Source organism: Bos javanicus, chromosome 3, assembly GCF_032452875.1.
Source record: "Bos javanicus breed banteng chromosome 3, ARS-OSU_banteng_1.0, whole genome shotgun sequence".
NCBI classification, from domain to species: Eukaryota; Metazoa; Chordata; class Mammalia; order Artiodactyla; family Bovidae; genus Bos; species Bos javanicus.
In genome coordinates this window covers 70830971-70858715 of record NC_083870.1, presented here as the reverse complement: position 1 = coordinate 70858715, position 27745 = coordinate 70830971, and the positions used below count along the sequence as shown (strand labels likewise).

Below are 27745 nucleotides of genomic sequence, written 5' to 3'. Positions count from 1 at the left end.
AGTATTGTGTATTTATTTTAATTTCAAATGTATATATAAAAATATTTAAGTATTTTTCAAATAAATTCTTTGTTAACTGTGTTAACGACCTTTAGACATCACACTCATTCCCTGGAACTTTGAATGCTATAAATACAGATACATTATTTTAAGTTAAAAGTGTATGAATATATAATATTAGTTTTGATGATCTGTGGTACAGTAACTTATTTTATAAACATTAGTTATGATATTATAAACAAGTGGAATGCTGGATAATAGACTCTAGAATTTTCACAAGAGCTGATAAGATTCTGTATATAAATCATATAAAAGAAGAAAAAGTTTTTTTGAAAATCAAAATATAAGGATTATAGTTAGCAATATTTTATATATATCATGGTTGCAAACTATTTGCAGTGTAGAATATCTGCAGAAGACTGAAATCCATAACATATATAGTAATTATATTTTAAAATACTTGTTAAATTTAGCTAGTAAATTTACTGAATCTATCCTGTTTTGAAGAAGACTTGCTATAATTTTGCACCACAGATAAAATGTACTTTAAAAACTAAAGAGGGGTGTTATTAGAATAGTCAAAATATTCCAGCTCTTCTGGAAAATGAAATTTAGCTTGTTTATAAATTAATATAAATATGTTCAATTCTTTGAAACATTGCATTTTCATTTCAAATGACATAAAATACAATTTGGAGCAAGAAATCAAGCCTCACTTGTAATCAGGACATGATATTTTTCCCCTATAAATGCATTTGCTTTCTAAAATTTAGGAAGCTACATATATTTCTGTTAGTAAAAAAACTTATGTGAAAATTTCAGTTTTCAATTTCTATTCCATACTCTCAGACTCTAAACCCATAAACCTGAAAAAACTAAATTGTGATGAGCCAGAGATAGATATAAAACAATGAAAATTGTTGATAATTAAAATATACAGAAAAAATATATGAACATAAAATTTAAAAATAGGAGATATTTAGCATAGCAATATTTATTGTAGCTTAAAAAACCTTGGTTAGCATTCAAGAAACAGAGTTTGACTATTCTAAGTTGGGTCATTAACATATTTCTAAAAACCTAATAGCATATTTACAAACTGAAATTTAGTTACTGATTCTGCTCAATTATTTCTTTACCACATGCCCTCTCTATGCCCCAGAAAAAAAAAAAAAATCATGCTAATATTGGGATAGGTATAAGATGATTTTGCTACTCAGGAGTCATTCGAAATAATCTACAAAGAAAACTAAGAGAGCTACAGAAAATCAAAGATAAAGAAAAATTCTGGAAATAGACCAGAAAATAAAATATCTAAAATAAGAACAAAGATAAGAATTATAGCTGTCCTCCTCATAACCACACAAGCAAAAAGAGAGTAAAATATTTAAAGTGTTTCCAGAAAAACCTCTCCAACCTAGAATTCTGTACCCTCTGAAATAACCTTTCAAAGTGAAGGAGAAATAATTACTTTCACAGACAAGCAAATATTGAAAGAATAAATTGCCAGAAATTGCCAACATCCATTGGATCAAAGAAAAAACAAGGGAATATGAAAAAAATAAAGAAATCTGCTTCGCTGACTATACTAAAGCCTTTGACTGTGTGGATCACAACAAACTGTGGAAAATTCTTAAAGAGATGCAAATACCAGACCACCTTACCTGCCTCCAGAGAAGCCTATATGCAAGACAAGAAACAACAGTTAGAACCAGACATGGAACAACAGACTGGTTCAAAATTAGGAAAGGAGCATATATTGTCACCCTGCTTAGTCAACTTCTATGCAGAATACATCATGTGAAATGCTGGGCAGGATGAATCACAAGCTGGAATCAAGATTGCCAGGAGAAATACCAACCACCTCAGACATTCAGATGATACTACTTTAATGGCAGAAAGAGAAGAGGAACTAAACAGGCTCTTGATGAGGGCAAAAGTACAGTGGAAAAGCTGACTTAAAGCTCAACATTCAAAAAACAAAAATTACGGCATCTGGTCCCATCACTTCATGGCAAATAGACAAAGAAAAACTGGAAAAAGTAACAGACTTTATTTTACTAGGTTCCAAAATCACTGCTGACAGTAACTGCAGCCATGAAATTAAGACCTGCTCACTGGAAAAAAAACCTATAACAAACGTATTAAAACAAACATAAAACATAAAAAAAAACAAGCATATTAAAATGCAGAGACATCACTTTGTGGACAAAAGTCCGTACAGTAAAAGCTAGGCTTTTTCCAGTAGTCATGTGCAAATTGGAAAGTAGGAATATAAAGAAGGCTGAGTTACAAAGAATTGATGTTTTGAAACTGTGGTGCTGGAGAAGACTCTTGAGAGTCCCTTGGACAGCAAGGAGATCAAACCTGTCAATCCTAAAGGATATTAGTCCTGAATATTCATTGGAAGGACTGATGCCAAAACTGAAGCTCCAGTACTTTGGCCACCTAGTATGAAGAACTAACTCACTGAAAAAGACCCTGATGTTGGGAAAGACTGAGAGCAGGAGAAGAAGGGTGAGACACAGAATGACATGGTGGGATGGCATATCTGAGCCAATGGACATTAACTTGAGCAAACTCCAGGATATAGTGAAGAACAGGGACACCTGGTGTGCTGCAGTTCATGGGGTCACGAAGAGTAGGACATGACTTAGTGACTGAACAACAAGTATTAACTGGCAAGAAATATCAAAAGAAGTTCTTTAGAGAAAGGCAATATATTGTAGTTCAGAAACTCAGTTCTACAGAAAGCAAGGAAAAGCACTGAGAAATACAAAGGTGTAGGTAAAATTAAACTTTTTAGTTTTGTCCTTAAGTGTTCTAATAGATACCAATTTGTCAAAATACTAAAAGCAAACACATGAAGTTATGAATGCTTATATATATGAAATTAATCACAGTAATAATAAGAGACAGAAGAAACTAATTAGGTTTATTTTCTTATTATAAGGTACTCAGACTACCTTGAAATTGGAATTGGATTAGTTATAAAAGTGTATTGCAAACTTTAGGGCAACCACTAAAAAAAGTAAAATAAGAACTATAAAAATATGCTAATAATGGAGGAAAATGGAATCATATGCAATGTTCAATTAAAACCACAAAGGCCAGAAAAAGTGTGGAAGGCAAAAACAGAAACAAAAAACAGTGGCAATAAACAAAAAATAGTAGTTAATATGGCAGATATTAATCAAAGTATAGCAATAATCATAATGTTCATCAGTAGTCAAAATGCAATGATGACAAGAAATTGACAAAATGACAAGAGATTCTCAAAGGAGATTAGAAAAAAAAGATGAGACTCAACTATATGTTGTCTACAACAAAGCTCACTTTAAAGATAAAGACATATAGATTAAAATGAAGTGATTGAGAAAGATATAAAATGCTAATACTAATCAAAAGAAAGCAGGAGTGGCTTTATTAACTTCAGACAGCAGATTTCAAAGCAAGGAAAGTTAGCAGAGATAATGAAGGGCATTACCCCATGAACTATCCAGTCCATGGAATTCTCCAGGCCAGAATTCTCGAGTGGGTAGCTGTTCCCTTCTCCAGAAAATCTTCACAACTCAGGAATTGAACCAGGGTTTCCAGAATTGCAGGTGATTCTTTACCAGCTGAAAATGAGAAAGCTCAGTCATGTCCGATGCTCTGCAACCCCATGGACTGTAGCCTACCAGGCTCCTCTATCCATGGAATTTTCCAGGCAATAGTACTGGAGTGGGTTACGATTTACCAGCTGAGCTACCGGAGAATCCCAATGAAGGGCATTACATAATGACAATGGGGTCATTTCTCCAAGAAGACATACTAATTGATAAAGTTTACCCTCCTAAAAACTGGGTAAAACTATTTGAAGCAAAATTGAAAGAAATGCAAGTAGAAACAGATGAATGCACTATCATGGCAGGAGACTTCAATACCTCTCTACAGAAACGGACTGATCCAGCAGACAGAAAAATCAGTTTAGGATATAGTTGAACTCAAAAACACTATCAACTATAATTAATATCTACAGACTACTTAATCACACAAGAGCCGAATATACACTCATCAAAAGATCACATGAAATATCTGTCAAGATAGAACACATTCTGGATCATAAAATAAACTTTAGCAAACTTTAAAAAATTATACAATATCCATTCCATATTTCCATGAAATTAAAGTAGACATCACTAGCAAAAAGATAGCTTGTAAATCCCCAAATAGATGGACATTAACAACACATTTCTACATAACACATATATCTAAATAATGCAAAGCTCAAAGATGATCACATGATAAACTGTTTAATATTTTAACCAAATAAAAATTAAAAAATACAACTTATCAAAATGTGTGAGATGCAGCAAAACTGGTGCTTCAAGGTAATTTTTAGCACTGAATGCATATACTGCAAAAGAAGAAAGATCTAAAAGTAACAATCTAAACTTCTATCTTATTAAATTAGAAAAATAAGAGAAAATTAAACCAAAGAGAATAAATAATATGAATTAGACCAGAAGTCAACAAAATTGAAAACAGGAAATCAATACAGAAAATCCATCAAACTAAAAACTGGTTCTTTGTCAAGATCAATAAAATTAATAAGACTCCAGCCAAGCCAGAGAAAGAGATAGGGGGTGGAAGGGATAGAAATAACCAATATCAGAAATAAGAAATGGAAAAACACTACAGATCCCACAGACAATACCATGAACAACTCCATGCACACAAATTTGATAACCTTGATGAAATGAACTGATTCTTTAAAAGAAATAATCTGCCAAAACTCATACAAGAATAATTCTGAATATGTGTATATCGAAGAATGAAATTGAGTCAACAATCAACAACCTTCCAAAACAGAAACACCAAGCCCAGATGGGTTCAATAGGGAATACAAAGGAAGAAGTTATATGAATTCTCTACAATCTCTTTCAGAAGATAGAAGCATAGGTAATACTTTCTAACTCACCCTATGAGCCACCATTATCCTGATACTAAAGTCAGTCAAAAACATTACAAAACTACAGACCAGTATTTTTCATTAAAACAGATATAAAAATCCTAAAAAAATTAATAAATCAAACCGTACAATGTACAAAAAGAATCATACATCTACTACTGAGGAAGGTGATTGCAGCCATGAAATTAAAAGACTCTTGGCTCCTTGAAAGAAAATTATGACAAACCTAGACAGTGTATTCAAAAGCAGAGACATTACTTTGCTGACAAAGGTCTATCTAGTCCAAGCTAGTGTTTCTCCAATAGTCATGTATGGATGTGAATGTTGGACCCTAAAGAAAGCTGAGTGCCGAAGAATTGATGCTTTTGAACTGTGGTGCCCTTGGACTGCAAGGAGATCAAACCAGTCAGTCCTAAAGGAAATCAAGCCTGAATATTCATTGAAAGGACTGATGCTGAAGCTGAAGCTTCAGTACTTTGGCCACCTGATGGGAAGAGCTGATTCATTGGAAAAGACCCTGATGCTGGGAAAGATTGAAGGCAGGAAGAGAAGGGGATGACAGAGGATGAGATGGTTGGATGGCATCACTGACTCAAAGGACATGAGTTTGAGCAAACTTTGGGAAATGGTGAAGGACACAGAAGTCTGGCATGCTGCAGTCCATGGGGTTGCAAAGAGTCAGACACGACTGAGCAACTGAACAACAACAAAAAACACCAAGCTGGATTTATTCCAGATATACAAGACTCCTACAACATTCAAAACCAACTAATGTCATCTATCACACCAACAGGTAAAAAGAAAAATCACATGATTATATCAACAGATGTAGAAAAAGCATCCGACACAATCCATTACCTTTTCATGATAAAACTCTAAGTATACTAGGAATAAAAAAACTTCCTCAACTTGATAAAGATTGTTTTTAAAAAAATCTACAGCTAATATCATAATTAGTGATCAGAAAGAAAAGAAGCTTTTCAACTAAGAAGTCCAAGACTAGAAATGTCCCATCTCACCATTATTTCCCAACATTGTACTGAAAGTACTAGCTTATGCAATGAGACCAAAAGGAAAAAAAAAAAAAAATGTGCAGATGACATCTCTGTTCACAGATAACACGATCATCAGTGTAGGAAATTCAAAGACTAGACAAATACTCTTGGAACTATTAATACTAAGTGGCTACAGCAAAGTTGTAGATTGAGGGTTAAAACACAAAAGTCAAACACTTCTCTATATACCAGCAATGAATGAGTTAAAAACACAACATCATTTCCATTTACCACTACCAAAAATAAAATATTTCTGTGTAAATGAAAAAAATGCACAAGAAAAACAAACAAAAATGCTAATGAGAAATTCAAAGAATAAATGAATGCAGAAAGACTTAATGTTCATAGATAGAATGATTCAGTACTGTCAAGATGTCAGTTTCCCAATTTATCTTTTGATTCAAGACAATCCCACTCAAAATCTCAGCAAATTATTAATCAATATTGACAAACTGATTCTAAATTTTATATAAAGAGGCAAGAGATCCCCCAAACACAATATGTAAGGAGAAGAACAAAGTTAGAAAAATGACACTGCCTGATTTTAAGACTCACTATAAAGCTATACTGATCAAGACAAAATAGTACTGCGAAGAAAAAGGTAGATCAATGGAACAGAATTGAGAGCTAAGAAACAGAGAGACATAAATACAATCAACTGCAATGGAGCAAAGACATATTTTCAACAAATGGTGCTGAAACAGCTCGACATTCACATGGGAAAAAGAAGGAATCTAAACACAGATTTTATACCTTCAAGAAAATTAAATCCAATTAAACTATATTACCTAAATATAAAACATAAAATTATAAAACTCTTAGAAAATCACTTAGGAGAAAACCTAGATTACATTAGGGATGATGATGATTTTGTTAGATATATCATAAACATAATCCATGAAAGAAATATGTTATAACCTACAGTTCTTTAATATCAAAGATATGATCTGCAAAAGTTAATGCCAAAGGAACGAGAAGACAAGTAACAGACTGGGAGAAAATCTTTTGTAAAAGTCACATGTGATAAAGGACTCACTAAAAATGTACATGGAGAAGGCAATGGCACTCCACTCCAATACTCTTGCCTGGAAAATCCCATGGGCGGAGGAGCCTGGTAGGCTGTGGTCCATGGGGTCGCTAAGAGTCGGACACGACTGAGCGACTTCATTTTCACTTTTCACTTTCATGCATTGGAGAAGGAAATGGCAACCCACTCCAGTGTTCTTGCCTGGAGAATCCCAGGGACAGGGGAGCCTGGTGGGCTGCCGTCTATGGGATCACACAGAGTCAGACACAACTGAAGCCACTTAGCAGCAGCAGCAAAAATGTACAAAGAACTCAAAATTCAACGATTAGAAAATGAACTAGGTTAAAAATATAAGGCAAAACCTAAATACAAATTTCAGTAAAGAAGATAGAATGGTGGCAAATAATCATATGAAAGTTGCTTCTCATCACACATCATCAGGAACAAGAAAATTAAGACAAGAATGAGATACCATTACACATCTAATTAGAATGGCCAAAAGTCTAATACTGATAACCCAAACTGCTGACAAGGATGCAGAGCAACAGGAACTTTCATTCATTCTTATAGGAATGAAAAATCGTATAGCCACTCTGGAAAAGAGTTTGTTGGTTTCTCAAAAAAAAAAACTAAACATATTCTTCCCATAAAATCCAGCAGTGCATTCTTTGGTATTTACCTAGAGAAGTTGAAAACTTACTTAACATATTACTCTGCACATGGATATTTATAGCAGCTTTACTCATCATCAAAATTGGGAAGAATCAAGAAATACTTTAGTAAGTGAATGCATAAATAACCTATGGTACATATAGACGAGGGAGTATTTACTCAGCACTAAAAATAAATTACAATTTATTTTACAAGCAATGTGCTCAGTTTTCCAGCAAATCTGGAAAACTCAGCAGTGGCCACAGGACTGGAAAAGGTCAATTTTCATTCCAATCCCTAAGAAAGGCAATGCCAAAGAATGCTCAAACTACCGCACAATTGCAAGTCATCTCACACGCTAGTAAAGTAATGCTCAAAATTCTCCAAGCCAGGCTTCAGCAATGCGTGAAGGGTGAACTTCCAGATGTTCAAGCTGGTTTTAGAAAAGGCAGAGGAACCAGAGATCAAGTTGCCAACATCCGCTGGATCATCGAAAAAGCAAGAGAGTTCCAGAAGAACATCTGTTTCTGCTTTATTAACTATGCCAAAGACTTTGACTGTGTGGATCAAAATAAACTGTGGAAAATTCTTCCAGAGATGGGAATACCAGACCACCTGACCTGCCTCTTGAGAAACCTGTATGCAGGTCAGGAAGCAACAGTTAGAACTGGACATGGAACAACAGACTGGTTCCAAATAGGAAAAGGAGTATGTATATACTCAAGGCTGTATATTGTCACCCTACTTATTTAACTTATATGCAGAGTACATCATGAGAAATGCTGGGCTAGAGGAAGCACAAGATGGAATCAAGATTGCTGGGAGAAATATCAATCACCTCAGATACACAGATGACACCACCCTTATGGCAGAAAGTGAAGAAGAACTAAAGAGCCTCTTGATGACAGTGAAAGAGGAAAGTGAAAAAGTTGGCTTAAAGCTCAACATTCAGAAAACTAAGATCATGGCATCTGGTCCCTAGATAGCATATTCAAAAGCAGAGACATTACTTTGCCAACAAAAGTCCATCTAGTCAAGGCTATGGTTTTTCCAGTGGTCATGTATGGATGTGAGAGTTGGACTATAAAGAAAGCTGAGCGCAGAAGAATTGATGCTTTTAACTGTAGTGTTGGAGAAGGCTCTTGAGAGTCCCTTGGACTGCAAGGAGATCCAACCAGTCCATCCTAAAGGAGATCAGTCCTGGGTGTTCATTGGAAGGACTGATGTTGAAGCTGAAACTCCAATACTTTGGCCACCTCATGTGAAGAGCTGACTCAGTGGAAAAGACACTGATGCTAGGAAAGCTTGAAGGCAGGAGGAAAAGGGGATGACAGAGGATAAGATGGTTGGATGGCATCACCGACTAATGGACATGGGTTTGAGTGGACTCCGGGAGTTGGTGATGGGATAGGGAGGCCTGGCATGCAAAGAGTCAGACAGGACTGAGCAACTGAACTGAACTGAAGTGAACTAATCAAGCAATGAAAAGACATGGTGTAATCTTAAATGCATATTATTTAGTGAAATAAGCCAACTAAAAGGGCTACATACTTAGAATTCTACCCATATGATATTCGGGAGAAAGGAAAACATGAAAGCACAAATATCAGCAGATGCAGGATTTGGGGAGAGGGATGAATAGGCAGAGCACAGAGGATTTTTAGGAGAGTTAAACTACTCTGAATAGTATTATAACAATGTATACATGTCCTTATACTGTGTCCAAACCCACAAAATAAAAAGACCAAGAGTAAATTGCAAGGGAAACCATGGACTTTGGGTGAGAATGATGTGTCACTGTAGGTTCATCAATTACAATACATGTACCACTCTGGTAGGTATGCTGACAATAAGGGAGGCTATGCATGTGTGGGGTATATTGGAAACCTCTGTACCATCTTCTAAATTCTGCTATGAACCTAAAACTGCTTTTAAAAATAAAGAAAGCAAAATACAAGTTAGGGGGGAAGGTTTCCCTTTGCCCTACAGAAACAGGGTGAAGATTTCTTCAATAGGACACAGTGGGGAAAAAAATAGTGAATAGGTTGAGACCAGACTAGCTGAGTAAAAAAATCCAAAGAAAGAAAACAGTTTAAAAAAAAAAAAAAAGAGAGAGAGAGAGATTTTTTGCTTTCCACTACAATCAGGAAGAGTAAGAGGAGGAAGAGTGGTTCAACAGAGAGATGATACTCAAATAATAGAAACAATGAGAACTCTGGCATAAACTGGCCAAGCCATGAACCTGAGTCCATGGTCCATAAACCAGGACCTCATTTGGATTCAGTTTCTTTTTATGAAGGAGAATAAAAATTTAATGTCTCGCAACAATTTTCACACAACCTTCATAGTTTTGCCTATAGTGATAATAAGTAAACTGCTATTAATTGTTAATAAGCACAATTCAGTTCAGTCACTCAGCTGTGTCCAACTCTTTGTGACCCCATGAATCGCAGCTTGCCAGCCCTCCCTGTCCATCACCAACTCCTGGAGTTCACTCAAACTCATGTCCATCGAGTCAGTGATGCCATCCAGCCATCTCATCCTCTGTCGTCCCCTTCTCCTCCTGCCCCCAATCCCTCCCAGCATCAGGATCTTTTCCAATGAGTCAACTCTTCACATGAGGTGGCCAAAGCAAAACATCTTATTTGGATGATGGAAATCTGTACCTGGTTTGTGGTCACACAACTCTGTACGTTTACTGAAAATCATGAAACTTCTCACTTAAAGCAGGTGAAGTTATTGGTATGTAAACTATAACTCAGAAAAGTTCTTCATAAGTCTATTTCACTTCTTTTTATGGCACTTCATCAGATACTCTCTTCCAATAGGAAAAAAAAAAAATCCCAAATGCCTCCAAAGAATATCTTTTTTTCAACCTATTATAGTTTGGTTTGTCTGATGTCCCTTTTAAAATATGGAACTCAAGATCAATCACATCATCTCCATTCTATACAGAATAATAGGTTACTACTAATCTTTTATCGATTTATTTTATTCTGGTCACTGTAGCTTGTGACTGTTTAAGCAACTATATCACACTGTCTGATTATATAAAACATAAACAAATAAAATCCATTAACTTTTTTACCAGTATAATCAACTGCCAAAAATATTTATTCCCAATCACACAGTATATAACATTTTTTTTCATTTTTTACTTAAAAATTAATATTAGTAAAAATTTGAAGAAAATAGAAAAGGCAGAGGAAGGACAAAAACCATAGCTGATATAGTATTAATACAATCCCTCAGCTAATAGGCTCTTCTGATCTTTCTTTCCTTAGGGCTCTAATTATTTAGTTCTATAATATAATAATTAACCCCATCTGACAACTCCCCAAATTATATCTCCAGCCCAGACCTGTCTCACAAAGTCCAAATTCATGTATAATGCAAACAAACACATACACACACAAGAGCCCATTACATACGCACTGCATACATATACATCTGGGTATTTTATGCGCCCAAAACCAAATGTTGAACTCTCCGTACTATCCCAATAACTGTCTCTACTTTCTAATCCATAGCCTTTCCCATTTCACTTGTCCCTCTGGCCTTCAAGCAGTTATCCATCACTACTCTTTCTTTCACATTCCAGAGCCATTCCGTTAGCAAATTGTATTAATTGTGCTTTCACACATACATCCAGAATCTAACCAAGTTCTCATCACCCCTACTGTTACCATACTGGCCAAGACTTAACCAACTCTCACGTGTTTTGCTGGAGAAGCCTCTACACAAGTCTCCCTGTTTCTATCATTGCCTCATCTTCCATTACAGTCTATTTTCACATTTCTACATGCTCTTTTCAACCATTAAGAAAGTTGCATAAAAACCCAGCAATGGCTTTGTTTCACTCAGTAAAGGAAAATCCTTTATTTAGGCTGTTGTCATCTCTCTGACCTTCTCTCTTGCCATTTTTTTCCTTTCATTCACTCACCTTGTTAAGTATTCTATATTTTCTAAACATTCTTAATACATATTTTTTTTATTAACAGAAAAGAAAACTTTTAAACAATAAAACGACAGGAGAGTAATTTCCCTTTTTACTCAAATGCTTTCTAAGTACAGAATTGAATAACAGGGTTAAGACTTTAGAAGAAAAAACTAAGTTCGTGGTTAGTAACTTGTAAGCCCTTGAATGTTTAAGTTGCTGATGAAAACTTTAACGAGGACAGTCTTCTTAAATTGTATCGTGCAGTAGAATGATTTCTGAGTTTGGAATTGAAATATCCTGCTTAAATATTCTCTCTACTGCTAATTGTAAGACCTTGACTAAGTCACTATTCTTTCGGATTCATAGCTTTCTCATGTATAAAGATGAACAGAAGAATCTGTAAAACTCATCATAAACTCGTGCTTTACAAGAGAATAAATTTATTTATCGGTACCTATTATTTAGCGGTACCTAAAAGAAACACATCCAATAAAACTGACTTATTCCCAGGGATGCTACTGAAAGTTCTAAATTAATCTTCGTACACGAAAGGATGCCAAAAATACCACAAATGTTAAGGGCCTCACTGCATAAGTTTACAATTTCCAAAAGCCTATTAAGTGATCTCAAACTGAGAGGGGTGGTGAGGTTCACTCTCTAGTAACTGCAAGGACAAAGAAGCCACAAAGCTTCCTGAATAAATACAGATTTTAAAAGTTCAGAATGTGTATCTGAACACTGGGGATAGAGCAGATGGCTTCAGATGACGATCCAAGGATTAGGGTTATCTTTCAAGAGATCCTTGGGAACTGCTTCTGGCTAAAAGAAACCACGCGTTAGAAAGGACGAATCGCCTTTGAGAGAAAGCTACAAGTTTCGATTTCTCCTTAAACTGGTGAATTCTCGAAATTTCGTCGCCCAAACTGAACCCCTTACCGGGTCTAGCAGGCTGCAATGCCTTATGAGTTGGGAACTAGCGCCCCAGACCCGGCACTGTCCGACAAATCTCTAGGTGGCCATTTCCGTTCCGGAGACCGTTACTAAGGGAACGGGGCGAAGCTCTGTGCTGACCCCATCGTGGTTTTGCCTAGGCGGGCCAGAGAGCTTCGGGGGCGTGGTTACGTGAAGGACGCACGCAGGGGGCGGGACAGACGCGAAACCGGACCAAAGACCAGGTTTTGTCCCAGGGCGCATGCGTGCGGTGCTTCCCTGCCGCTTACCTGGAAGTCCTCGGCCGCCTTGGATAAGGTGAAACTATGGAAGCTGAAAGTGCCCCTGCCGGCGAATCTTTGCGAGAAGCCACGCAGCGAAGGTTGCTGAGGTTTTCAGAGCTTAGAGGTACCAAAGGAGGAACCCTAGCACCTCCCCTGCAATGGATAGGAGTGTTTTACGTGCTGGGATATTTCCTGGACTGCCACTTCCTTTTACTAATCACCTGCGGACCTAGGACATTGGCCCAGGTGGAGCTAATGTTCCTGTTTTTTATTCTTCTGTCACTCTGCTTTCTTTACGTTCTGCTTGTTACTTTCCTCCTTTAAGTTTACTTCTTATTGCATATGTGTGAGGAGGATGGAGGAGAAGGCAATGGCACCCCCACTCCAGTACTCTTGCCTGGAAAATCCCATGGACGGAGGAGCCTGGTAGGCTGCAGTCCATGGGGGTCGCGAAGAGTCGGACACGACTGAGCAACTTCACTTTCACTTTTCACTTTCATGCATTGGAGAAGGAAATGGCAACCCACTCCAGTGTTCTTGCCTGGAGAATCCCAGGGACGGGGGAGCCTGGTGGGCTGCCATCTATGGGGTCGCACAGATTGAGACACGACTGAAGTGACTTAGCAGAGGAGGATGGAGAAGAAAGACACTTATTGGCTTGACTAGTGAAGCTATAAATAAAAGTTAAACATTTGGTTAGTTCATTAACAAAAATTACTTCAAATAAACCTGGAAGATTTAAAGCATACTGTTTTGACGCTTATAAATACAATTTTAACTTTCCTCCAGTCCCTACCTATTTCACCAATTTGTTCCATAATGTGAACGCTTACTAAGTGAAAAGCCAAACAATATGGAGGAATTATGGACAAAATATTTAAAGGATTAGAAAAAATTTTTAATTTTTTTAAAAGACTATACCACTTGTCATTTTTTGTATAACTATCTAATAGGTTATGTTTTTATCGACATTACTGCTCTTAAAAATACAGAAAATAGTACTTAGATAACTTCACCATCAGCCAAAAGTTCAGTCTATCTTTTGTTGAGTTCATTAAGGACCTGGGAACTTTTCTGTTATCCAGTATTTGGTATCATTCTCCAATAACCTTTATAAGCTTGCATGATTCAGCTTAAGGTAATTAGAAATTAATGTACCCATATTTATAAACACCAGCATTGTGGCAGTATATCCTTGGGTTTAATCTTTCTTAGCCAACAAACATTAAGTCGTACCCATATGTGAAAATTGATTTTCAAAGCTGGAGATTCATTGATTGCTTTGGCTCCTCTTTTTATTTAGGAATTGAGCCCATCTTTAGCAAGTCAAAAGTACTTTTCTTAATCAAGAAACATTTTAACTCTCAGAATACCTAAGTAAATGGAATGGTAGACCAAAAAAGGAATAAGTGATCTAAAAGAGAGGAAGAAATAGAATTTGTCAACAGTCCTTACAAGAGAAAAAGAATTTGTCAACATTCCTTATTAGAACTATTTTAAATCCTGCTAGCTGGACACTCATTATTCCCAAATTCTCAAAAGAAGATACATTTTTGGAGATACTGCTACCTGTTTCTTCCTTTTTACCAAATAGGTAAAACCTGTAACAGCTAGAGAATTCTAATAATATTTATCTTTTCTTTCTTTTTGCACATAGGCAAATCTATGGCAGCTGGAGAATTCTGGGACATTGTTGCAATTACAGCAGCTGATGAAAAACAGGAACTTGCTTATAAGCAACAGCTTTCAGAAAAGCTGAAAAAAAAGGAGTTACCCCTTGGAGTTCAATATCATGTTTTTGTTGATCCTGCTGGAGCCAAAATTGGTATGCATTTATGGTTAAATTTATACATAACTTGTGGGTAGACTAATCATTGAAGAAAAGTTTTCCTGTGCCTTACAGTTTAGGGACTATGTATGTTTCCACCTGTAGTCTTTACAAATATAAAAATTTTTAATGTAAATTCACTGTTTTTAAGCAAGATAAAAGGGATGGCAGGTGTTTTTGCACATTGTGGACATACCATGGAAAACTTCCAGAATATTATCCTATGTTAAAATAAAATTTATTAGTCTTAGTAAAATTTATTCTGATGGTAAACATTCCTTTGAACCTTATCCGTAGTTCTCTTAAGTTCCCTCCGAACTCCACAGTTTGTTCAGAAATAAAATGAAGGGAGCAAGTCAGGAAAAATAGATACTGCCTCTTGAGACCACAATGCACAATGTGAAAGAGCACAGTCTAATTGCATAAGTATTGTAAGATGTTTACTTTTAAAAACAAGTTGTCAGCTTTGCCTTTTGACCTTCCCTTATAAATAAAAATACATGCCATTTTTCTGGGGGCCGTTTTCCATGTGATACTTAAAACTGAAGCCCCTTGATACCAGAATTCGGGTATTTGTATCTGATATTGGCATGTCCTAATTAGCTGATGTTTTAACCTTTGTAAAATATGGTCAGTACTTCTGTGAGTCTGATGTTTGAATGAGATTTAGGTACAAAATGTTAGGTAACTTGTCCAAGGTAACTAGTAAATGGAAGTTACATTCACTTCCATTTGTAAAGTTTTAGGAAACTTACATGATTTTTTAGGAAATCAGGTTCTAAAAACCTTTTTGGAGAGTAAATCTAAGGCACCTATTTGATCATATGGGAGAATTATTTTAATGACTTTTATGGTTCTTAAGTCCAAGTGAATGTGCAAATTTATAGTCTTCTAGTGCCTAATTTATCATTTCTTTCTTTATATTACTATTTTCATGAAAGAATTAACTCAACTTTTATTGAGTTGGCCTGATCTCTGGGTTTTATTACTAATTATTTAATTGCCAGGAAATGTGTATTTAATTTGATTCTTTTGCCTGTACCTTTGCTCTCTGCCTAATTTTAGCCAAAGGATCTTATCCTCAAAGTTATAACACCTAAATTTACTGTAATAAAATAAACCCTGCTTTTTAACTTTAAGGAAATGGAGGATCAACCCTTTGTGCCCTTCGATGTTTGGAAAAGCTTTATGGAGATAAATGGAATTCTTTTACCATCCTATTAATTCACTCTGGTAATGTTATACTTTACTAATTTACATTTTCTTTTAGTATTTTACCCTTGACATCTCAGGGACATTTTTCTCCCTTACTAATACTTCTTTCTTTCATTTTGTTCTTTTGTTTTGAAGTTAATTCTGCTTTGGAAGCAAATATTTCATGTATTTCTTGATATTGTTAGGTTGTTAGTAACATAATATCTTTCACAAAATTTAACTTTAAAATCATGGATCATGTACATTATCAACTTTTCATGGATATTGTTCCATTTTCCTAAGATAGAACTCATCAAAACATGAGCATTTCTTGATAATGTTTTAGAAAGGATTCTTGCTTTAGGGGAGAGGCTGCATTAGTACTATGATTACCAGACTTTAGGCAAAACCTTCTGTTACACATTTTTATCTAATTACTGGTGACCAAAGTCTATAATCCTTAAAGAGTTTAAAAACAAAAGAAAAGGTAATGACAGAACATAGAGTTGACAAAGTATAAAAGAGGGGAATTCCCATACAAATAAGGCGGTAGAAATATAAGAAAGAAATAATCTCAGAATAAAGGATAGTTTTCAAATTGGACAAGTTTGGTTGTATTAAAATTTTGGTTGTATGATAGAAACCTGTTACTTTCCCTCTGTGAACTGAGGGCTGGTGAAACTTTGTCATGGACCTGCACTGTTCAGTTACAGATATTTTAGAACCATTTGTCCACATGGTTACCAAGGGACTTTTCATTTCTTATGATTCACACACAGAACAATTCTTTTTAAAGATGATACCAAGTAAAGCGTCCAAGTTCTAATTTTAAGTTTAATTTAAAAGGTTAAAAAAAAAAGGCTTAGAGTTTTATTCCAGAACACTGTTATTATTACCAACTTAGTAAAAATTAAGTTGGACACCAGAAAATGTATACAGTTGATCCTTGAATAACACAGGGTTTAGGGGTGCTAACCCTTACACAGTCTGAAACCTGCATGTAACTTCGTAGTTGAACCTGTATAGAGGTAGTTCCACTCTGTATATCCACAGTTTCTCATCACGGATTCAGCCAACCTGGGGTCATACAGTCTTACAGTATTTATTGAAAAAAATCCTCATATAAAGGGATTGGTATAATTCAAACCCTTACTCTTCCAGGGTCAAGTATAATTAAAAATAGGTAATTCTTGTAACGCGAAATTTTACTGTTGGTTAGTATTTGAAAAATGAAAAAGAAAGTATTAACTCTTGTTGGTTGAACAATGTACTCTGAGGTGAGTATTTTACATCTATTATTAATCTTAAAATAATAATTATATAATAATAATTATGATAAAGTATTATTCCACATCTGCTGTTTTAGAGTAAATCCAAAGATAAACAGTTAAAAAATGGTATACCAGAATTTAAACCCATTTTTATGTGACTCTTTCTACTATGTCTCTCACTATTAGTTACATAGTTACATAAAATGATGTAACAATTTATAGTGTATTTAATGTATTTAAGAGAACACATTTCTCAAGGAATTAAGTCATATGGCTCATCACTGAGGGAGAAGCCTTTTTAAATTAAAAACAAGTATATATTGTAAAATGCTTTTATATAAATGCACCTTTACTGCTTTTAAATGTAGGTAATAATTTGATGAAAAATGTTGCAACTGGAAATTAGTCTTTAATAGATAATTATGTATACTGGTTTTTTGGTTACATTTTTCCCCCATGAAGTGGATTTTTAATATGGTAGTTTACACATGGTTGAAATTTACTGTTTAAAATGTAGACACAAGATCATATTTTTGCTCATTTTCCTTTTCACTTGTTCTACAGTTGATTCAAAAATGTGTCATAGCCTGTAAAGCATATTTAGAATTCTTTCCTAGTCTAGAATTGCATTATATCAAATCTTTACAGGAGAATTGCTCTTTGAATTTGAAATTTATTCTTCTTTCCTGTGGTATAGTAATGCATATATTTTAAATATCTTTAGAGATATTTTGAGTTGTAACTGATGCTCCTACAATTTTAAATCTTACTTACAATCTTATAAACATTTTAAAACAGTGATTTTGTTTAATTCTATATAGGTGGCTACAGTCAACGCCTTCCAAGTGCGAGTGCTTTGGGGAAAATTTTCACTGCTTTACCTTTTGGTAGCCCCATTTATCAGATGTTGGAATTAAAACTAGCCATGTACATTGATTTCCCCTCACATATGAATCCTGGGATTCTGATTACCTGTGCAGACGATATTGAACTTTATAGTATTGGAGAATCTGAGTTTATTAGGTTTGACAAACCTGGCTTTACTGCTTTAGCTCATCCTTCTAGTTTGACTGTTGGTACAACACATGGAGTGTTTATCTTAGAACCTTGTAACCATTTAGAATATAGAGACCTCGAATACAGAAGTTGCCATCGTTTCCTTCATAAGCCCAGCATAGAGGAAATGTATGAGTTTGATGCTGTGTGTAGACCTAGAAATTTTTTTCAACAGGAATTTGCTGGGAGTAACATACCCTCGCTTAAATTAGAGCCTGAGTATGTCTACACAGACAGCCTATTTTACATGGATCATAAAACAGCAAAAAAGTTACTTGCTTTTTATGAAAAAATAGGTACACTACACTGTGAAATAGATGCTTATGGAGACTTTCTTCAGGCTTTGGGACCTGGAGCAACTGTGGAGTATACCAAAAACACATCAAATGTTACTAAAGAAGAGTCAGAGTTGGTAGACATGAGGCAGAGAATATTTCATCTGCTTAAAGGAACACCATTAAATGTTGTTGTTCTTAATAACTCCAAATTTTATCACATTGGAACAACAGAAGAATATTTGTTTCATTTTACTGCAGATAGCAGTTTGAAGTCAGAGCTTGGCTTACAGTCTATAGCTTTTAGCCTCTTTCCATCGATACCAGAATGCTCTACTAACAAACCCTGTATTATCCAAAGCATACTGGATTCAACATGTTCTGTGACACCTGGCTCAGTTGTGGAGTATTCCAGATTGGGGCCTGATGTTTCAGTTGGGGAAAATTGCATCATTAGTGGTGCTTATGTCAAAACAACAGCTGTCCTGCCTGCATATTCTTTTGTGTGTTCCTTAAGCTTGAAGATGAATGGACACTTAAAGTATTCAACAATGGCATGTGGAGTGCAAGACAACTTGAAAAAGAATGTGAAAACATTGTCAGATGTAAAGTTACTTCAATTCTTTGGGGTCTGTTTCCTGTCATGCTTAGACATTTGGAATCTCAAAGTTACAGAGGAACTATTCTCTGGAAACAAGACATGTTTGAGCTTGTGGAATGCTCGTATTTTCCCAGTTTGTTCTTCTTTGAGTGATTCAGTGACAACATCCCTAAAGATGTTAAATGCTGTACAGAGCAAGTCAGCATTTAGCCTGAATAACTATAAGCTGTTGTCCATTGAAGAAATGCTTTTCTACAAAGATATAGAAGACATGATAACTTATAGGGAGCAAATTTTTCTAGAAATTACTTTGAATAGGAAGCAGTCTGATTTAGAGACATCTTATTAAATATTGTATTGGAGAAGGAAATGGCAGCTCACTGAAGTATTCTTGCCTGGAAAATCCCATGGACAGAGGAGCCTCATGGGTTATAGTCCATGGGGTTGCAAAGAGTTGGACATGACTGAACTTCAGAACACAAATATTGTATACTTTGCCTTTCTTAATTGAGCAAGATCACAAATGCAGGAGTTTTCTGTAGACAATTGGTTTTTAATTGAAGTAAATTAATGAAAACTATATTAACATGATTGATGTAGCATAACATTAATAACACAAAAATATAAAGCTTTTTAACGAAAATTAGTATTGTAGTGCTGTAAGTTCATAAAAATGAGTTTTTAAAGTTTTATCACTTTTAACTTTTCTTATGAAGATGGATTTGTGGAATGTTATTTATTCACAGAGTAGTAGAACAGTCTTAAAGGTGATTTTATAAATATACTTTTAAAGTTTTTCATCTTCTTTTGGACTTTGGTTACAATGAAGTTCTAAGTATTCACTGGCAGTTTTCTCCTCAAGTGCATTAATCCTATTCTGGTGAACTGTTATAAGCGTGCCATTCTATAGGGTCTTCAAAACACTGTAGAAATGATGTAGAAGTACTTTTGCAGAAACAAATCTGTAGCAGACAGACAGATAAAATCAATGTTTAAAGTATTGTGATAGTATTAAGTACAAACTGTTCTGAAATTGATGATAAAAATCTCTCATTAATCTTATCAAAATGAAACCAAAAAGATATGTGTGCTGTTTTATCCTTATAAACTTGAACCCGTGTTTGTGTATCTTAAAAATTTTCCCCAAAGTTTCATCTATAGGAAAGCATATATACACATAAAACTCAAGAATCTGTATAAGAAAATGTTGGAATAATTGGGATTCCCTGATAATTCATAAGTTCATTGTGGACATTATCTTCATCCTCCCTCATTAATCCTTTAACAGAAATATTAAAATTACCAGATGGACAGATTTTTACTTTTCATTTTTTAATTTTCTGACCATGCACTAGTAATGACACTGAGAAGCAGCAAATGGCCAAAAGGTAGACAGCAGGAAGGAGCCAGAGAAATAGAATGACTGTGAAAATATACAGATGATAAACAGCTTCAAGACAATAAAAGTCGGCTGGAACTCTGAGCACTGTGTTCTTGTTTTGGTATAGGCACATATTTGAAATGTTTTCATACCAAAGTCTAATAATAGAGAAAAGTTTTGTCAAGAGTTTTGTGTTTTAACATAAATAAATTGAAATAGAACTGGTCTGTGCCTCTATTATTTATATGTCAATATAAAATTAGCATATCAATGTGAAAATAATTGGTAAACCAGAAGTGACTTATCAGCAAGTCTCAATTACGATAATTATGTGTATTTTTTCCAAGTTTCTTCTCAAGGGGAAAATAAAGATATACGGTAGCTGTTGTTTACCAATTACTGATTTACTTGCAGAGATTTCACAGGATGTTATGTGTCATTCATTAAAAATTCATTGCTATATTTCTAATCTAATTGATTTAAGGTACCATCAGTTATTAAGAATCATCATTTTATGTTTCATTGAAAAAGAAAACTGCCAATAAAATAAGATGCAATGCTTTTCTCATTACTTGACGTTTTTATTTATTGGAAATCTTTTGAAAAGCACTTATATAGATTTGTTTCATGTAACCCTTTTGCACATACATGTAAAGAAACAAAAAATGAAGTATTAAAAAACAGTCAAAACTTTTCCATAGCTTCATATCTAGAGACAAATTTTTCTAAAGCAGTATTCAACTTAAAAGTGGTTGATCCATGTGTTTCCACCTAGTACCATCTGTGCTATCAAAGGTATTGATAAAGCTGCATATTCTTCAAGTGCCACCACCACACTGCTGCCTGGATTGACCTTCAATCCGTGGCCACCAGATACTTGTTCTGCAAGTTGGATGCTGATGCTTTATTACTTGAAGTTGTTTCACTTTTGCCTTAGTTTAATCACATCTCTTGAAGGTGGTTGGCTTCTATTTAATATCAGTGGGAGGTTTCTGAGAAGTTGGTGGTCACCAGGTTAATCATATTTCTGCATGATGTATGAATGCTAATTGCTTTGAAATGTTATCTGTTCCAAGAATTTGTCAGTGTCTCCTTTAATATGCATGCCTTGGTATATAGTACCACACATGTACCACCGGCACTGTACCTAATTCAACCAATGTGATAATCACATGCATGAATAAGTAAGAAATTGAACATTTTCTCTTGCTTTATCATTTTTACTTCATAAAATCACAGCCTTTAAATCATAGGCTTTCAAGGTTTGTAAAGGACAACTACTGTTTGTAAATAAATATATTCTGTAAACTTAATGATGAATTAATAATGACCAAGAAGGGCATAGAAAAAAATACAACTTTGATACTGATCTTCTATCCTGGGCATTTATCTTCCAAACTAAACAAAACAAGTAAAGAGTGTGTATTAATTATATTAAGTGGAAATAAATTTTCAAAAATCCAAGTAATGCTGACAGTCACAAAAATTTGATGTAATGAATCCAGAATCACTTCTCACAAGCAATGATCCATTCATCTTCTGAGTCTAGACAATATTACCTCTGTTAAAGATTACCAAATTTAGCACAGAGCCAAAATCAAATTTTGCCTGCTACAAAATATATGCATGGCTATCATGGCTGATAACTAGCATGCTACACCTGCCATTCACATACACCAAAATATCCTCTGGACTTGAGAACCTTGGAGACCCAAAATTTAGGAACCTTGATGTAATCTGAAAGAGTTGGAAAAAAAAATTAAAAGCATTTATCAATTTGCTTAAAATTGTCAAACATTTCAGGTGTTCTTGTTTAGCTAAATGAAACGCAAGTCTTCATCTATGTCAATAACTATTCTTATAGATTAATGTTAAATATTTCAGGAGAAATATTTTAAGCTACCATGAGCTGTATTGTTCATGTTAGTACCTCAGTCATGTTCAGTTCTTTGTGACCCCCATGGGCTAGCCACTCCCTTCCAGGCTCCTCTGTCCATGGAATTCTCCAGGCAAGAATATTGGAATGGGTAGCCGTTCCCTTCTCCAGGGGATTTTCTCTATCCAGGGATCAAAGCCAGGTCTTTTGCATTGCAGGCAGATTCTGTACTGTCTGAACCATGAGGGAAGCCCGTTATTTTTAAGCATAGTTAAACTTAAATCTTTTGTTCCTTATATTCATTGATTAGCTTTAATAATTTTCTAGTGGAGTCTTTAGGGTTTTCTATGTAGAGGATCATGTCATCTGCAAACAGTGAGAGTTTTACTTCTTTTCCAATTTGGATTCCTTTTATTCCTTTTTCTGCTCTGATTGCTGTGGCAAAAACTTCCAAAACTATGTTGAATAGTAGTGGTGAAAGTGGGCACCCTTGTCTTGTTCCTGACTTTAGGGGAAATGCTTTCAATTTTTCACCATTGAGGATAATGTTTGCTGTGGGTTTGTCATATATAGCTTTTATTATGTTGAGGTATGTTCCTTCTATTCCTGCTTTCTGGAGAGTTTTCATCATAAATCGATGTTGAATTTTGTCAAAGGCTTTCTCTGCATCTATTGAGATAATCATGTCTTTTATTTTTCAATTTGTTAATGTGGTGTATTACATTGATTTGCAGATATTGAAGAATCCTTGTATCCCTAGGATAAAGCCCACTTGGTCATGGGGTATGATCTTTTTAATATGTTGTTGGATTCTGATTGCTAGAATTTTGTTAAGGATTTTTGCATCTATGTTCATCAGTGATATTGGCCTGTAGTTTTCTTTTTTTGTGGCATCTTTGTCAGGTTTTGGTATTAGGGTGATTGTGGCCTCATAGAATGAGTTTGGAAGTTTACCTTCTGCAATTTTCTGGAAGAGTTTGAGTAGGATAGGTGTCAGCTCTTCTCTAAATTTTTGGTAGAATTCAGCTGTGAAGCCCGTCTCGACCTGGGCTTTTGTTGCTGGAAGATTTCTGATTACAGTTTGAATTTCCATGCTTGTGATGGGTCTGTTAAGATTTTCTATTTTTTCCTGCTCCAGTTTTGGAAAGTTGTCCATTTCTTCCACATTGTCCATTTTATTGGCATATAATTGCTGATAGTAGTCTCTTCTGATCCTTTGTATTTCTGTGTTGTCTGTTGTGATCTCTCCCATTTTCATTTCTAATTTTATTGATTTGATTTTTCTCCCTTTGTTTCTTGATGAGTCTGGCTAATGGTTTGTCAATTTTATTTATCCTTTCGAAGAACCAGCTTTTGGCTTTGTTGATTTTTGCTATAGTCTCTTTTGTTTCTTTTGCATTTATTTCTGCCCTAATTTTAAAGATTTCTTTCCTTCTACTAACCCTGGGGTTCTTCATTTCTTCTTCTAGTTGCTTTAGGTGTAGAGTTAGGTTATTTATTTGACTTTTTTCTTGTTTCTTGAGGTATGCCTGCATTGCTATGAACATTCCCCTTAGCGTTGCTTTTACAGTGTCCCACAGGTTTTGGGTTGTTGTGTTTTCATTTTCATTCGTTTCTATGCATATTTTGATTTCTTTTTTGAATTCTTCTGTGATTTGTTGGATATTCAGCAGCGTGTTGTTCAGCCTCCATATGTTGGAATTTTTGATAGTTTTTCTCCTGTAATTGAGATCTAATCTTACTGCATTGTGGTCAGAAAAGAGCTAAACAGTCAATGAATATAGTAAAGTTGCAGGATATAAAATCAGCACACAGAAATCCCTTTCATTCCTATACACTAATAATGAGAAAATAGAGAAATTAAGGAAACAATCCCATTCACCATTGCAATGAAAAGAATAAAATACTTAGGAATATATCTACGTAAAGAAACTAAAGACCTATATATAGAAAACTATTAAAACACTGGTGAAAGAAATCAAAGAGGACACTAATAGATGGAGAAATATACCATGTTCATGGATTGGAAGAATCAATATAGTGAAAATGAGTATACTACCCAAAGCAATATATAGATTCAGTGCAATCCATATCAAGCTACCAACGGTATTTTTCACAGAGCTAGAAAAAATAATGTCACAATTTGTATGGAAATACAAAAAACCTCAAATAGCCAAAGCAATCTTGAGACAGAAGAATGGAACTGGAGGAATCAACCTGCCTGACTTCAGGCTCTACTACAAAGCCACAGTCATCAAGACAGTATGGTACTGGCACAAAGACAGAAATATAGATCAATGGAACAAAATAGAAAGCCCAGAGATAAATCCACGCACCTATGGACACCTTATCTTTGACAAAGGAGGCAAGAATATACAATCGATTAAAGACAATCTCTTTAACAAGTGGTGCTGGGAAAACTGGTCAACCATTTGTAAAAGAATGAAACTAGAACATTTTCTAACACCATACACAAAAATAAACTCAAATTGGATTAAAGATCTAAACCTAAGACCAGAAACTGTAAAACTCCTAGAGGAGAACATAGGCCAAACCCTCTCCGACATAAATCACAGCAGGATCCTCTATGACCCACCTCCCAGAATACTGGAAATAAAAGCAAAAATAAATAAATGGGACCTAATTAAACTTAAAAGCTTCTGCACAACAAAGGAAACTATAAGCAAGGTGAAAAGACAGCCTTCAGAATGGGAGAAAATAATAGCAAATGAAGCAACTGACAACTAATCTCAAAAATATACAAGCAACCCCTGCAGTTCAATTCCAGAAAAATAAATGACCCAATCAAAAAATGGGCCAAAGAACTAAATAGACATTTCTCCAAAAAAGACATAGATGGCTAACAAACACATGAAAAGATGCTCAACATCACTCATTATCAGAGAAATGCAAATCAAAACTACAATGAGGTACCATTTCACGCCAGTCAGAATGGCTGCGATCCAAAAGTCTACAAGCAATAAATGCTGGAGAGGGTGTGGAGAAAAGGGAACCCTCTTACCTGTTGGTGGGAAAGCAAACTAGTACAGCCACTAAGGAGAACAGTGTGGAGATTCCTTTAAAAAACTGGAAATAGAACTGCCTTATAACCCAGCAATCCCACTGCTGAGCATATATACTGAGGAAACCAGAATTGAAAGAGACACGTGTACCCCAATGTTCATCACAGCACTGTTTATAATAGCCAGGACATGGAAGCAACCTAGATGTCCATCAGCAGATGAATGAATAAGAAAGCTGTGGTACATATACACAATGGAGTATTACTCAGCCATTCAAAACAATACATTCGAATCAGTTCTAATGAGGTGGATGAAACTGGAGCCTATTATACAGAGTGAAGTAAGCCAGAAAGAAAAACACCAATACAGTTACTAATGCATATATATATGGAATTTAGAAAGATGGTAATGATAACCCTGTAAGTGAGACAGCAAAAGAGACAGATGTATAGAACAGTCTTTTGGACTCTGTGGGAGAGGGAGAGGGTGCGATGATTTTGGAGATTGGCATTGAAACATGTATAATATCATATATGAAATGAATCTCCAGTCCAGGTTCTATGCATGATATTGGATGCTTGGGGCTGGTGCACTGGGATGACCCAGAGGGATGGTATGGGGAGGTAGGATAGAGGGGGATTCAGGATGGGGAACACGTGTATACCTGTGGCAGATTCATGCTGATGTATGGCAAAACCAATACAATATTTTAAAGTAATTAACCTTCAATTAAAATAAATTTATATTTTAAAAAAATCTTTTGTTCCTATAAAATATGTTTAGATAAAACCAATTTCTGTTGTAGCTGAGGAATACAACTTTGTTTATACTTAGTGAAATTATAAGTATTTCATGTACTGAAGTTTGTCACACGTCACATTCTCCTTCCTTTCAGTACTGATAAGCTCAATTCCAGTATGCTAGTATTCATGTTCCCATTTGTCTATATTCACAGAAATTTAGAGCTTGTTTGTTTTTAAAGTATTATAAAGAGCAAATTGCATCAGTTTCTGGTGGGAAACAACCAGTTCCTGTCTCTGACAGAGCTATTTACATGAGCCATAACAAGCCAAATATGCCATATCATTCAGACTTGGCAGTTTGGGTGTACTCTAATAGACCACCATTTTGGATTAAGTTGAAAATTGGAATAAAGGGTCTAACTGGAAAATGGGCAGAGAATCTGAATAGACATGTTTCTTTGCTTGTCCTGGAGAATTTGGCCTGAGGGGCAGGCTTCAGATTTGTGGCCTTCCAAACTGCTCTTAAGGAACATTGGCTATGGACACCACCTTGGTACTCTGCATTTTCTTGCACCAGCTCTCTGGCATCTCCAAAATAATGAGCTCACTCACTTGTCTTGGGCTTCCCAGTTGGCACTAGTGGTAAAGGAACCTGCCTGCTAGTGCAGGAGATGTAAAGAGACATGGGTTCATTCCCTGGATTGGGAAGATCCCCTGGAGAGGGAAATGACAATCCACTCCAGTATTCTTGCCTGGATAATCCCATGGACAGAGGAGCCTGGCAGGCTACTGTCCATGGGGTCACAAAGAGTCAGACACGATTTGTCTAGGGCTCCTATTTTTGCAGTTGCTACATATGGTACACCTAGATTACCTGACTCTGGTGGCTAGTGAGACTTGGGTTTGTGGTCCTACAAGACAGTATGTGTTTGCATACTTTTAAAGCTGCTGAGTGAAGGTCTGGCTTCCAGTCAGCATGAATCTAGATAATGATATCCTCCCCTTTGAGACATTGATGGGTCGTGGAGCATCTTTATGTTCTAGGAGCTATTAAAATATAATAGCTTATTGGACAAACACAAAGATTTGAAGGACAAGAGCTAGGGTGGGTTGAGTGACAAGGTTCATCTCCTATGTGCGATCACTCCTTTAGGCAGAGTGAGGTGATGATTTCATCTACTGTGTACAAACCAATGCAGAGAGTTAAGCAAAATGAAAGAGAAATATGGTCCAAATGAAAGAATAGTATAAAACCTATACTATACAGTGGTTAAAAGCTGAAAACCTTTCCTCTAACTGCAAGAAGTTAAGTATGCCCACTTTTGTCAGTTTTATTCAACAGAGTTTTGGAAGTCCCAGCCAGAGCAGTCAGGCTAGAAAAAGAAAGAAAAAGGCATCCAAATTGGAGAGGAAGAAGTAAAACTGTCACTATTACAGATGGTATAATACTATATATAGAAAACCCTAAAGACTCCACAGAAAAAAATAAAACTGTTACAACTAATGAAAAATTAGTGAAGTTGCAGTATAGAAAATCAAAGCACAAAAATATGCTGTCTTTTTATAAACTAGTAAGAAACTACCAGAGAAATTAAGAAAATAATTTCACTTACAGTTGCATTGAAAAGAATAAAATGGCTAATATTAAACAGTTGA

At 35.4% G+C, this 27745-nt stretch overlaps 2 protein-coding genes across 7 annotated transcripts in view; one reads left to right on the top strand and one right to left on the bottom strand.

The window, feature by feature from the left end:
- The window catches only part of LRRIQ3 (leucine rich repeats and IQ motif containing 3), a 207349-nt gene extending 194612 nt beyond the window's left edge, over positions 1-12737 (bottom strand). The window contains exons 1-2 of one of the 5 annotated variants that reach the window (XM_061411589.1): positions 12564-12737; positions 3488-3620 (exon numbers count right to left, since the gene is read on the bottom strand). In XM_061411589.1, coding sequence (XP_061267573.1) covers positions 3488-3508 — 21 coding nt within the window. In that variant the 5' untranslated portion in view covers positions 3509-3620; positions 12564-12737. The remainder of the gene's footprint in view (positions 1-3487; positions 3621-12563) is intronic. The other 4 variants (XM_061411585.1, XM_061411586.1, XM_061411587.1 and 1 more) reach the window with 4 other exon arrangements.
- Positions 12738-12771: 34 nt separating this feature from the next.
- FPGT (fucose-1-phosphate guanylyltransferase) lies at positions 12772-20672 on the top strand. 2 transcript variants are annotated; one of them, XM_061411592.1, is made up of 4 exons: positions 12772-12965; positions 14499-14666; positions 15810-15902; positions 17956-20672. In XM_061411592.1, the coding sequence occupies exons 1-4, from the start codon at positions 12884-12886 to the stop codon at positions 19413-19415; spliced, it is 1803 nt and encodes a 600-aa protein (XP_061267576.1). In that variant the 5' UTR covers positions 12772-12883; the 3' UTR covers positions 19416-20672. The 2 variants fall into 2 exon arrangements, with proteins under 2 accessions (XP_061267576.1, XP_061267577.1); XM_061411593.1 differs by lacking the exon at positions 15810-15902.
- Positions 20673-27745: the final 7073 nt, after the last annotated feature.

Coding starts and splice junctions, on each gene's coding strand:
- FPGT (XM_061411592.1), top strand. CDS start 12,884: ATGGAAGCTGAAAGTGCCCCTGCCGGCGAATCTTTGCGAGAAGCCACG. Junction 14,667..15,809: donor TCCTGCTGGAGCCAAAATTG/GTATGCATTTAT, acceptor TTTAACTTTAAG/GAAATGGAGGATCAACCCTT. Junction 15,903..17,955: donor CATCCTATTAATTCACTCTG/GTAATGTTATAC, acceptor AATTCTATATAG/GTGGCTACAGTCAACGCCTT.